We start from the raw sequence: 12548 nt of genomic DNA on the forward strand, positions 1-12548 counted from the left end.
CCTACATATGCCCATATATCGGCAGGACCACGGCCACGTCCCTTTGACTCAGACATAACCATAAACAAACCTGATACGCCCATATATAGGCGTACGCGTGTCACTATGACTCGGACATTAGCCATAAACAAAGTAAACCTATTATGCCCATATATAGGCATATATGGAGATCCGGTTGTCCAGAGCAACAGATTTGACCGCTATGCAAATAATATGGTCATGTGCATATATGTGGCCGACTGACTCGGCATGCACATTGTCAAAGACTCGAGGGAGTGCGGTGTCTGCCGGTGAGTTGAAGGTTATCCGGTTATCCAGAAGCGATAATCTGACCGATATGTCCATATTTGGACGTGTGGATATCCAGTTGTCCACAGCCGCAGATCCAACCAATTGGCCTGAACTCTAGTTTTACAAAGTACCCCCAAATATTATAAAATGCCGTAGATTTTAAACTAGGGAAATGTACCTCTACAAAATTCCATACATTTCCTACACTGCTTAAAATCCATAATGAATAGATTAGATAACATTTCTAATAGATTTTTAAAGGAGACACACCATGAATTTCACTTTTTTTTTAAAATTTTTGTTGGTATTTTTTGGGCTCCCCAGTGTCTCTTGTACCCCAAAAAATTTTTTTTTTTAACATTCAGTCATTCATTCTCATTTCAGAGATTTTCAGAATGGGCGTGTCTGAACAGGCCATCTCAGAATGGCATGTTTGCTTACATCACGAAACATTCTGCCCATGTATTTTGACAGACAGAATTGCTCAGTAGCACCCCACTGCCCAACAGGATGTTTTGGTATTGCAGCTGAAAGTGCTTTATAAGCCTGAGAGAATTGACTTGGGATGAGTATATCTGAGTGTTGATTTAGGCTCAAACCTTTTGAAAATGGTTTGAGGGACATACACCATATGATATTAAATATCATTTTTTTTTTTTTTAATTCATGGTGTGCCTCCTTTAAAGATACTTGTTACCAGTATTACTTTTAGGCTGCATAATAAATAACAAGCTGTCAGTTGTTTGCTTAGCCGTTCTTTTATTGGGAAGTGAGTGCTGCTAACAGCACATGCTGATTCAACATGTTGCTCTATGTGTTCCTACTTTGAAAATCTACCGCCGCTTCATTGCCGTTGCGATCGATAACCACACCGGATAACTGTCGTCTCGGTACGCTTGAGGCCACGGGAGGCCACCGCGAGAAACCCTGCATATAGTTTACAGCAACAATAAAACGCTGATTAAATTAAAACTCCTGACTTTAATCCTGGTGGGACGCTGTGTGATGGCTAAGCCGACTGCCATGTCTATCACACAGACTCTCTGATGTCTCTTGTCTTCTAAATCCACATTTATCTGAAAATGTGTGTTTCTATATCAGTGGTGCTCAAACTTTTTCATGTCAAGGACCCCCAAAATGTATTTGGCCACGGACCCCATCGCGGTCCCAAAATATTTTGTTTCAGGGATCCCCAGAAGAAAATATTTGAGTTACAAATGTTCACTTTAAAAGAATATGTATATTCAAAGATTTTCACACACAATTTTCAAAAATAGCAGATCTACAAGCTCGTAGCGCGGCACTCGATGCCACGCTATGAGCTTGTATATCTGTTATTTTTTCCAAAGTGTAAAATTATGTATTTTTAGCTCAAATCTTAAAATGACACAGATGTGTCCCAGGTTGTTCTATCTCCAGTGTACTGTCAAAATGATAAAGCAACTTCTTAAAAATAATCTTTAACCGCTTAAACCCTATATACTTCATTGACCGGGGTCCCCCAGGGGTCAATACTTGGTCCCCTCCTTTCTGCCTCTACACCAAATCTCTTCGCGAATAGCCCAAAGCTCACAAGCGTCACAACCTATTTTTGCATAATGTTCCTATTACGACATGTCCACAATGGTGACGCTAGGGTTCATGTGGTTTATAGAAATGTCTCAACATCCTTTTTTCTTTTTGATCCGATAGCTCAAATGTATTTAATTGAAATGGCCATTGTTTAACATCTCTGTGTGTGTGTGTGTGTGTGTGTGTGTGTGTGTGTGTGTGTGTGTGTGTGTGTGTGTGTGTGTGTGTGTGTGTGTGTGTGTGTGTGTGTGTGTGTGTGTGTGTGTGTGTGTCATTTTGCAGGTCAGGAGGTAGTGTTCCAGTGCCTTGGGCAGAGTCTTCTACACAATGCCTTCCTTGGCTACAATGCCTGTATATTTGCCTACGGACAGACAGGTAAAGTACTCATCAACACACTCAAGCTCCTGCATCAAATCCCTGTATCAGTCGTTTACTTAAAAAATATATGAATGAATAAAACCCTCTGGTACTCTTCTCAGCTCTCTCCATGACGTTTGTATGATCATACAAACGACTCTTGACTCTATTACTCCTTTCCTATTGGCTGATTGGAATGTTTCTGATCCCCGGAACTAAAGCCTGTTCCACAGTTGCTGTGCACCAGCTAATTGGCTAGAATTTAAATAGAAATGCACCAGTATACATTCTCTCTTGGAACTGGAATTGAGGAGTGGTGAGAAGGGTAATCATACCAGAGGGGTGAGAAACAGGCTCTGTGCATAACTTTAGTCCCAGTTTTCAGAAGGTGGCACACCTTGTTTCCTGTTCCAGTTCATCTTCTCATAGCTTCCTTTCGCCGCAGATTTGAACTGGAAACGCATGTGAAGGTGTCGTGTGTGTTTCCAGTTCAAACCTGCTGCTGAGCCAATCAAACAAAGCTATGGGAAAATGAACAGGAAACGGATATGCTATCTTTTAAAAACTGGGAACAGACCCAATGTTCGCTATGGTCTCTAATGGTGTCTAATGTCCTTGTTGTGGGATTCTCACATTCTGAAGATCTAGGAGCCAGAGATGCTAACATTAAAACATTAAATTGCCTATCCGCAATCTCACAATGCGTCATGCTGCAATCCGTTGTGAGTTTTTTGGTTGACATGTCCAGAATCGGGACACTGGGGTTCATGTGGTTAAATGTTTAGAGGAGTCGGGTAGGAAGCAGCGCTAGTTGTCTTGTCATCTTAACTGATTGGTAAAGCACTTGGCAAACCTTTTTAGAGAGCTTCGCGTAAGCAAGTTTCCATTGAAACCAAACTTTTATTTCCATAACTTTGTTCATACTGTATGTAGACAGCTGGTAAACAGGGTTTATCAATAGTTCTCCCATTATGGTGACGGGTCCTTCATAACAAGTTGTACATGCAGCAAAATTCAGTGTTTAATCTATTACACGATCTTCAAATGCTATAGATAGTAAAAGTTGACAACAGGAAGCTGTCACCTGCTCTTCAGACAGGAAGGGTATTCGACCAATTATGCAGTGTTCACAAAGAATATTTTTAAAAATATGTTTTTAATTATATTTCTGCTAAGCAGCTAGCTAGATTGCCTTTGACTAATGTAGTTTTCAGTAGGAGTTATTTACATGACTGCAAAGGCAAAACTGAGGAAATGATGTGCTTTATTTTTGACTCACTTTCAGAGTTGCAGACCGTTGAGTGAAAGCATTTGAACATTGTGGGAGCCAACACACCTTTCTTGAGACACTATAGTACAGCAGAATATATAATAACCGGGGGATCGATATAAGGAATCCATCCTTCCAGTAGAGAAACATTATGTTTTTGCAACGAGATGTTTGGAAAGTGCCCATATGGTGAATATTTCTTGGCCAGGTCTTTCTACTTGTAAGCAAGTAACATCATCACTCTCATCTTAGGCTGTGTATTTGCTCATGACAGTAACGCTTGCTATGTCGTGTGCAGTGTTGCCAGATTCTGTGAGAGAAACAAGCAACCAGGTCTAGGGAAAGCAGCCCAAAAGAAGCGACTATGGGCCTAATGAGCACTTTAACATTATACATCAGCTATTTGAAAATAGCAGATCTACAAGCTCACAACGCGTCGCGATGCGACGCGTTGTGAGCTTGTAGATCGGCTAATTTCAAATAAAATCTTGCGGGGAATTATAATAAGCAGATCTGGCAACCCTGGTTGTATGTGCATGTCCCCTGACTGTACAGGTGTGTCTGTCGGTACGTGCGTGGGCTTGAACGCGTATACATCTATGTGCGTACAGAACATAATGTGCGTGTCTTATCTTCCAGGTTCGGGGAAGTCGTACACCATGATGGGCTCTGTGGACAGCCCCGGTCTGATCCCCAGGCTGTGCAGTGCACTGTTCGAGCGCACCGTGCAGGAGCAGAGAGAGGAGAATAGCTTCACTGTGGAGGTCTCCTACATGGAGATCTACAACGAGAAGGTCCGAGACCTCCTTGACCCCAAAGGGTACGACACACACACAACCCTCTCCTCGCTTTTCCACCTCCCAAATCTGACCTCTTGAAAGCATGTTGGTTCCAGAAGATAATTCCTCAATATCAAAGGTCAATGAGACACTTGTTACTGGGTTTATGCTATTATGTGACATCCAAATGAACTACTTGAAATGGAATATGCACGATAGTACACACACTAGTCAGCTGTAGCTAGCAAGGGAGCTACAGTAAGCATAGAAAAGTCACTAGTAAACCATAGAGCGACTATTTAAACTATAAACCTTTGTCATCCACATTTTTTCTTTTTTTATTCTTTTTTTAAACGTCCCGAACCCAAGATAGCGTCATCCGAAGATTTACTGCTCCATTCACTCCCTGGTTAACTTATTACTTTACAATACTGTATCTCGGCTCCTTTGTACTTTTTTTTTTTTACTATGTGGCGAAACATGCTATTTTCATCTGGGTATAACAAGAGAACGGGAGGTCACGATGACATTTTTTTTCCTCCACGTAAGCACAGTGATTTCCTCGGTGATTAGCATTATCAAAATGTTTAAAATGCTGGCAAAAGTTACCTTCCAGTATTAGAAAGCCCCTGGTAGTGAATGTGTTAATAGTACTTCAAGCAAGGATGCCAAATGGTAAACTAAATGAAACAATGGCGTAAGCTATTTCGATAAACTGTAAAAAATAGACGGATTAGGGCCCGTTTTTATATCGTTTTATTTGAATTAACACTCCAGATTTTACTGTGCACCGTCTCGTCTCACTAGTATATAGACAGGGACAGGCAGCTGGCTGATGTCCACAGAGTTCATGTCCAGCAGGCTGGCCGTAAATCAGGATGTCAGTGAGCTATTTTAGTTTCAGAGCAGAGTTTTACCATTATCAAAAAAAAGTTGACTTTTTGTACATTGTCGGTATTGGGGAGGACTTCAAGTTACATTCTCTGTATGACAGATGCTATACAGATGAGGTTTATCGTTATGAATTTCTTTGGCTATTCAAAAATAGCAGATATACAAGCTCATAGCTTGTAGATCTGCTATCTTTGCTTCTAAGGAAGCAGTTTTTTTTTTCTTAAACGTTTTTTTTTGTGGTGCTCAAACTTTTTCTTGTCAAGGACCCCCAAAATGATATGTATTTGGCTGCGGACCGCCATCTCAAAATATGTTGTTCCAGGGACCCCCCAGAAGCAAAGATTTGAGTTACAAATGTTCGCTTTAAAAATATATATATTCAAAGATTTGCACACATTTTCTGGATTTTTCAAAAAAAAAAAAGATCTACAAGCTCATAGTGCGGCACTCGTGAGCTTGTACAGTATATCTGCTATTTTTGAATAGCCAAAGACATTTTAAAATGACCCAAATGATTAAAAGGGTTAAGAATACATCATCTTTTCAGTGGCTTGTATCCTTGAGCGCTTTTTTTTTTTTTTGTTAGTTTCCTGCCCTCTGCTCGCTGACAGAGAAGTGGTCAATGTCTCCTCATAGAGTTCATGTCCAGCCTGGGTCGTCAGTAAATCAGGACCCCGGGGGGCCCCTATCCGCATGGGCCTTTGTGTTTCTGTCAGCAAAAGGGCCTCCTGAACCCAGACACCGCCGACCTCTGACCTGCCCCTGTCCCCACATGACCTTTAACCTTGTTAAAAACGGCCAGTCCAGCGGCATACCATCTGACAGCCATATGGAGCTATAGCCATGTAGTGCAGAACGATGAAGCTCTGTCTCTCTAGGAGGGGTTTAATAGGGTATGGCTGTTTTTTCAGCACAGGGTTTTATTAGATGGACTGGTCTTTAAGGTTATTGACATCTCAAGTGATGAGTGATAACAATGTAAAACATAAGCTTGGGGAGACAACATTGTCAGTGAGATGTAACCATAATGCAGCGGTGGGCAGCTTTGATGATGGAGAGGGCCACTATATTTCCACACTCACTCCAGAGGGCCACATTGCATATACTGACTGTCGGGCCATTCTATGTCACATAAAAGTAGCAAAAATAGCAGATCTGCTATTTTTGAATTGGAATCCTGAAAAGTAAAATTTGTATTTAATTTCAAATGCATTTAGTTATACTTATGTTAACTTTTTTTAACTTAAATACATTGGACATAAAAAAGAGAATAGAATTGTAACAGCTGAAATCAATAATATATCAGTATTCCGATATTAACCTGCGGGCCGCATTAAGTGAAGGTCGGGGCCGCATGTGGCCCGCGGGCCGCTAGTTGCCCATGTACAGTATGCCATAATGTCACAGATCCCCATGACGACAACAAAAAAATGCACATTCAACACCCCCCTCCTATTAATTTTACCTGTGTATTGTTTCCTAATTTGGCAACTATACAGGGCAGGCCGTACACATTTAGGAATCACGCATAATATAAAAACAAGTCTTGTCTTTTTCCTTAACTCTTTTCCTGCCATTGACGAGATTTCTCGTTTTTCTCTGCATGGCTCAGCCTGCCATCGACGAGAAAAACGTTATTTTTTTATTTTATTTATTTTATTTTATTTTTTCGTTTATCACAAAGGAAGCAAGAGATAACGCGATGCGAAGATTTTCTGCTCCATTCACTTCAATGTTAAAAAATAAACGGAGACAAAATTCACATTTTACCTATTTTTGCAATGTATTTTCTCTGGGGGTAGATTGTGTATATACTCAGGCAGTTAAAGAGTTAATGACTGTGACCTATATGGACTAGGGGTGGAAAATATATTCGATTCAGCAATTAATCGTGATTCGGACATGGACGATTATGAATCGATTCACAAATGTCAAAAATCGATCATTTCTTTCATCATATCGCTAATTGCACAGAGCAGCAGCCATATTTTGGTTGGTTATCAGAATATTGAGAAGCCTTTGTTATAAGTCAGTATTATTTTACAAAAAAGGACTTGTTTATTTTATTGTTGGTTTTCTGCAATTGTTGATGTTGGCAAATATAACCTTCCAGCTGACAGTGACACATCTCTTCCATTAGTTTTTATTATCAATAAAAGATAATGGAAGTAAATTAATCGCGAATTGCAATAATCGCAATTTAATTGAATCGTAGCCCTCGGAATCGAATTGAATCGTCAGGTACCTTCCAATTTCCTAATATGGACGTGTCTTTTTAAACCACATTTTCATGTGTCTTTTTCCAGGAGCAGACAGGCCCTGAGAGTGAGGGAACATAAGGTCCTGGGACCGTATGTGGACGGCCTGTCTCGGCTGGCTGTGGCCTGCTATAAGGTAACGGCTCTTATGTCAGATGCTAATGTTACACACTTTAAATGTATTATTATGCCCTTTTACAGAAAACTGGCTACATAGGCAGCAAACTGTGACCTTTACAGGTCTAATATTGCACTGTTCAGAATGACATTTTGCTGTGCACGTGTAATCTCTTTTAGCACACAGCATACAACAATCATACACAAGACGACCTGATTATACAAGTCCCTACAAGTTTAGTTTCTGTTATTCTAGCGAGAAGGTGATGCATTTTAATGCACCACTCACCTGGAATTCGATTAATCCATTAAGACCTGGAACGCATCTGTGTCACTTTTTGATTTTAGCTAAAAAAGCATTATTTTACACTTTGGCTATTCAAAAATAGCCGATATACAAGCTCATAGCGCGGCACCGAGTGCCGCGCTATGAGCTTGTAGATCTGATATTTTTGAAAAATCGTGAAAATGTGCACAAATCTTTGAATATATATATTGTTTAAATCGAACATTTTTAACTCTATTCTTTGCTTCTGGGCGTCCCTGAAACAAGATATTTTGTGATGGGGGTCCGTGACGAGAGACACTACTGATGTAGAAACAATAGTTTTTCAGAAAACTGTTAGTATTAGAAGACATTTTGTAGAATCGGCTTCAGGTCTTAAAGAGTTAAGAATACATCATCTGTTCAGTGGCTTGTATCCTTGAGCGCTATGCTTTTTTAAAAAACATACTATATAGAGTTACAGCTTTTATGTAGCTGTATTTAGTTTTTTTGTGTTTTGTTATTATACTGAGAATTGGGCAATAGTATAGATTATTGTGTTTTTATCCTTGGTGATATTGTGTCAGCTATATGTTGTGGAAGTGCTGATGTGCTCTTTCCTTTTATCACCAAATACATTCATTAATTCACAGCCCGATTGTTGACATAATGATTGTTTTTTTTAATTATTTGATTTGATTATCAGAGAGATTTAATAATGAGTTACTTTTCTAAACAGGCTTGGATTGTTTAGCGACAGATTAACCAATTAGATTGCAATACCTACTGTTCATAACTGATAACCATCCTAAATAAGACAAGTGCACATACTGTATAAGATCAATCACATTGTCTTCCAATGCTGCTATCAGCGTCAACCTTAGCAGATGTTCTGTTATTACATCATCCATCCAGAATGTTATATAGAACATGGTTTGTCACAGCAGCCATTCGTTTACCTTTTTTTGTATAATTATACAGATGACAGCTTTGACAAAACCTCTTCATTCAGTATGCATGTTTGTCAAGATTAAAGCAATGTTCTTTAGTGTGATTATGGGACCTTTACATTACTGCCGACAACACTCAGTTGTTTCTCCATCCTACTGCATGATAGTGAATGTTAACCCATTAAGACCTGAAGCCGATTCTACAAATGTCTTCTAAATCCCAACAGTATTCTGAAACAAACTTATGTATATCAGTGGTTCTCAAACTTTTTCATGTCAAGGACCCCCAAAATGATATGTATTTGGCCGCGGAGCCCCATCTCAAAATGTTTTGTTCCAGGGACCCCCAGAAGCAAAGAATAGAGTTAAAAATGTTTTAAATGCTTTAAACAATATATATTCAAAGATTTGCACAAATTTTCCTGATTTTTCAAAAATAGCAGATCTACAAGCTCGTAGCGTGGCACTCGGTGCCGTGCTACGAGCTTGTATATCTGCTATTTTTGAATAGCCAAAGTGTAAAAAAAATGCTTTTTTAGCTCAAATAAAAAATTGACACAGATGCGTCCCAGGTCTTAAAGCAATGTTCTTTAGTGTGATTATGGGACCTTCATTACCGCTGACAACACTCGGTTGTTTCTCCACCCTACTGCATGATAGTGAATGTTAATGATGACACTTATTGTCATGTGCATCAAGCATTGTGTTCTGTGTTGACAGGACATCGAGTCTCTGATGTCGGAGGGGAACAAGTCTCGCACCGTCGCCGCCACGAACATGAACGAGGAGAGCAGCCGGTCTCACGCCGTCTTTAACGTCATCCTCACACACACACTGAAAGACCTGAAGTCTGGGGTAAGACGCACGCACGCACACACGCATGCACGCTGAAAGACGTGCAGTATGGGGTAATACGCACGCATGTACGCATGCATGTACGCGCACACTCTCACGTTTAACGTCTTTATTTGCGTTCACATTTAACAAGAAATTCTTGAACACAAACAATAGTAGATGCACAAACTTGGTAAAATTCAACGACAAGTATTTCAGGATACAGATCACGGGTACAGGAAGCATCGCACCCTCCATATTATGGCGACTGCCAATTATCACAGACACTGAACAGAATTTTGCCAATGCCTTAGCTCTTGGCTTGGGCATTCCTGCAATCTGCAGGCCTCACAACTGATTTATGGTCATTACCGAGGCTTCCAAATACACACACACACACACACACACACACACACACACACACACACACACACACACACACACACACACACACACACACACTGAAAGACCTGCAGTCTGGGTTAATATGCACGCGCACACACATGCACTCACACACTGAAAGACCAGCAGTCTGGGGTAAGACACGCAAACACACACGCGCACACACACACACACACACACGTGGCTTTAACATGCGTTTCATATCCTGACAGCCAGATTGCATGTACCCTGCATTCTTTCAGTTGAGTTTGTTGTATTTAATGTTTCCGCAACTAATTTAAAAGCTCAGCAAACACTGTCTGGTTTTTATTTGTGTCAAGGTAAAAATGTGTGTGCTTCCCTGACTATGTAATTGTTAGTCTAACCTTTTTGCTTAAAATGAATCTTGCGGTGGTGGCACTTTTTTCTTCGGTCTGTAGAAGCATCTTATTTTAGCTGTGGTGATCCTTCCTTACTCTCCTCTGCGTAACCTAGATATTCCCAACCTGTACTACTACTGAGTCATTCAGTATTTTCTACTACAATCCCTTCAACTTCTTCATACTGTCATATGGATGGAAAATTGTGCCGTGTTTTCCCATTGTAGCCGAATCGGGAGCGGTACTGGCACCTGCCATCGTTGAATGGGAAAACATGGCAAAGGCTGACTAAGTCAGTGGTTCTCGAACTTTTTCGTGTCAAGGACCCCAAAAATTATATGTATTTGGCCGCCGACCCCCATCTCAAAATATTGTGTTCCAGGGACCCCCAGAGCAAATAGAGTTTGAGTTACAAATGTTCACTTTAAAAAATATATATTCAAAGGTTTTCACAATTTTTTCACAATTTTTCAAAAACAGCAGATCTACAAGCTCATAGCGCGGCACCGAGTGCCGTGCTATGAGCTTGTATATCTGCTATTTTTGAATGGCCAAAGTATAAAAGGTTAAAGTGGTTAAAATTATTGTGACGCTATATTAACACATTTTTCTGGGGACCCCCCTGGAAACCCCCCCCAAGGACCCCTGGGGGTCCCCGGACCCCACTTTGAGAACCAACGGACCAAATAACTAGTGTTACATGTGCATTTGGGTTGAAAACATCCACAGAGAGATCGCTACTCTAATCTAATAGGCCACGGCCACGTGGATTTTAGTTTGGCCAATTCGAGATGACATCAGCAACAGCTTGGTTACATACAAAGGTTAGATTGAGATGTAGTATTGATGAGCATTCCAGTCTTATCCAAGGCGAGAGAGGGAGAGAGAAAGAGTGTGTGTGTCTGACTGTGTGGAAGCCTGGTGAGCAAGGTTAGTGTGTGTGTGTGTGTGTGTGTGTGTGTGTGTGTGTGTGAGAGGGGCGGGGAGGAGCAACTGTGCTCAGCTTTATTTATACTTCTCCAATTCACGCTGCGTCACCAATGCAATTGGCGACAAATGCCGTGTCTCCCACGATACGTATATCGCATATGACGATACCTCGATGAAGGTACTGTACATTTTCAATATATCGTGCAGCCTTAAAGCCTGCAGTACCGAGTGCGGTAGCGCTTGTAGCCGGAGTTGCACGAGAATCTGAAAGTTGGTCAGTCCTTTCAGCCTGTCCTACTTTGCCCAGTACAAGGTCCTCCTGCCTGAGCACTTGTTTCCATGGAGGCCGCCCGGCCCAGGACACAGTGTGGTCTAAAAGTGTGGCAGGAAACACTGTTAATAATTAACGGCTATGTCACTCAAGTCTGTCATCTGATCCGCTGTGTGTCTATTTGCTCTGTTTACACCAGCCAGTTAGTCTACAGGGCAGGACTCGTGAGTCAGTCATTGTTGTTTCTCACGAAGTCATTGACAGTTGACTGGCTGCTCAGTTTTAGCTATAGTCCGAGTTGAGGCTAATTTATAGATTTAACCCATTAAGACCTGATGCCGATTCTACAAATGTCTTTTAAATCCTAACTGTTTTTTGAAAAAAAACGTATGTTTCTATATCAGTGGTGCTCAAACATTTTCATGTCAAGGACCCACAAAATCATATGTATTTGGCCGCTGACCCCCATCTCAAAATATTTTGTTCCAGGGACCCCCAGAAGCAAAGATTTGAGTTAAAAGTGTTCGCTTTAAAAATATATATATTCAAAGATTTGCACAAATGTTCAAGATTTTAAAAAAAATAGCAGATCTACAAGCTCGTAGCGCGGCACTCGGTGCCGTGCTACGAGCTTGTAGATCTGCTATTTTTGAATAGCCAAAGTGTAAAATCATGCTTTTTAGCTCAAATCTAAAAATGACACAGATGCGTTCCAGGCCTTAATGGGTTTTAAAAAAATATATTTTCTGCTGAAAAGAAAAAAAAATCTATGAAGTCATTCGATGACGAACAATTTAGCCTTTAGCCTCCCCCTGTTTTCCCTAGTCAGCCAGACTTACTCACTGAAGCAGCAAGTCAGTCAGCTGACCCAGCCCATTATCCACATAACACACAGAGGGAGCCGGTCTGTTTGCCAAAGGACCTCGGAGCGTCTGACAGCCAACCAGCCCACCAGACAGACAGTCAGTCAGTCAATACAGTATGTAAGGCAGTCGTTGA

At 40.8% G+C, this 12548-nt stretch overlaps 1 protein-coding gene across 1 annotated transcript in view; it reads left to right on the plus strand.

Moving 5' to 3' along the window:
* The window catches only part of kif13ba (kinesin family member 13Ba), an 85806-nt gene that overhangs the window by 37024 nt on the left and 36234 nt on the right, over positions 1–12548 (plus strand). Inside the window, exons 6-9 of the mRNA XM_084042852.1 lie at positions 2146–2238; positions 4130–4310; positions 7470–7557; positions 9474–9608. Of these exons, the coding sequence (XP_083898978.1) occupies positions 2146–2238; positions 4130–4310; positions 7470–7557; positions 9474–9608 (497 nt within the window). The remainder of the gene's footprint in view (positions 1–2145; positions 2239–4129; positions 4311–7469; positions 7558–9473; positions 9609–12548) is intronic.

This window comes from Gymnoscopelus microlampas (genome assembly GCF_963454915.1).
Source record: "Gymnoscopelus microlampas genome assembly, chromosome: 1".
Taxonomy (NCBI): Eukaryota; Metazoa; Chordata; class Actinopteri; order Myctophiformes; family Myctophidae; genus Gymnoscopelus; species Gymnoscopelus microlampas.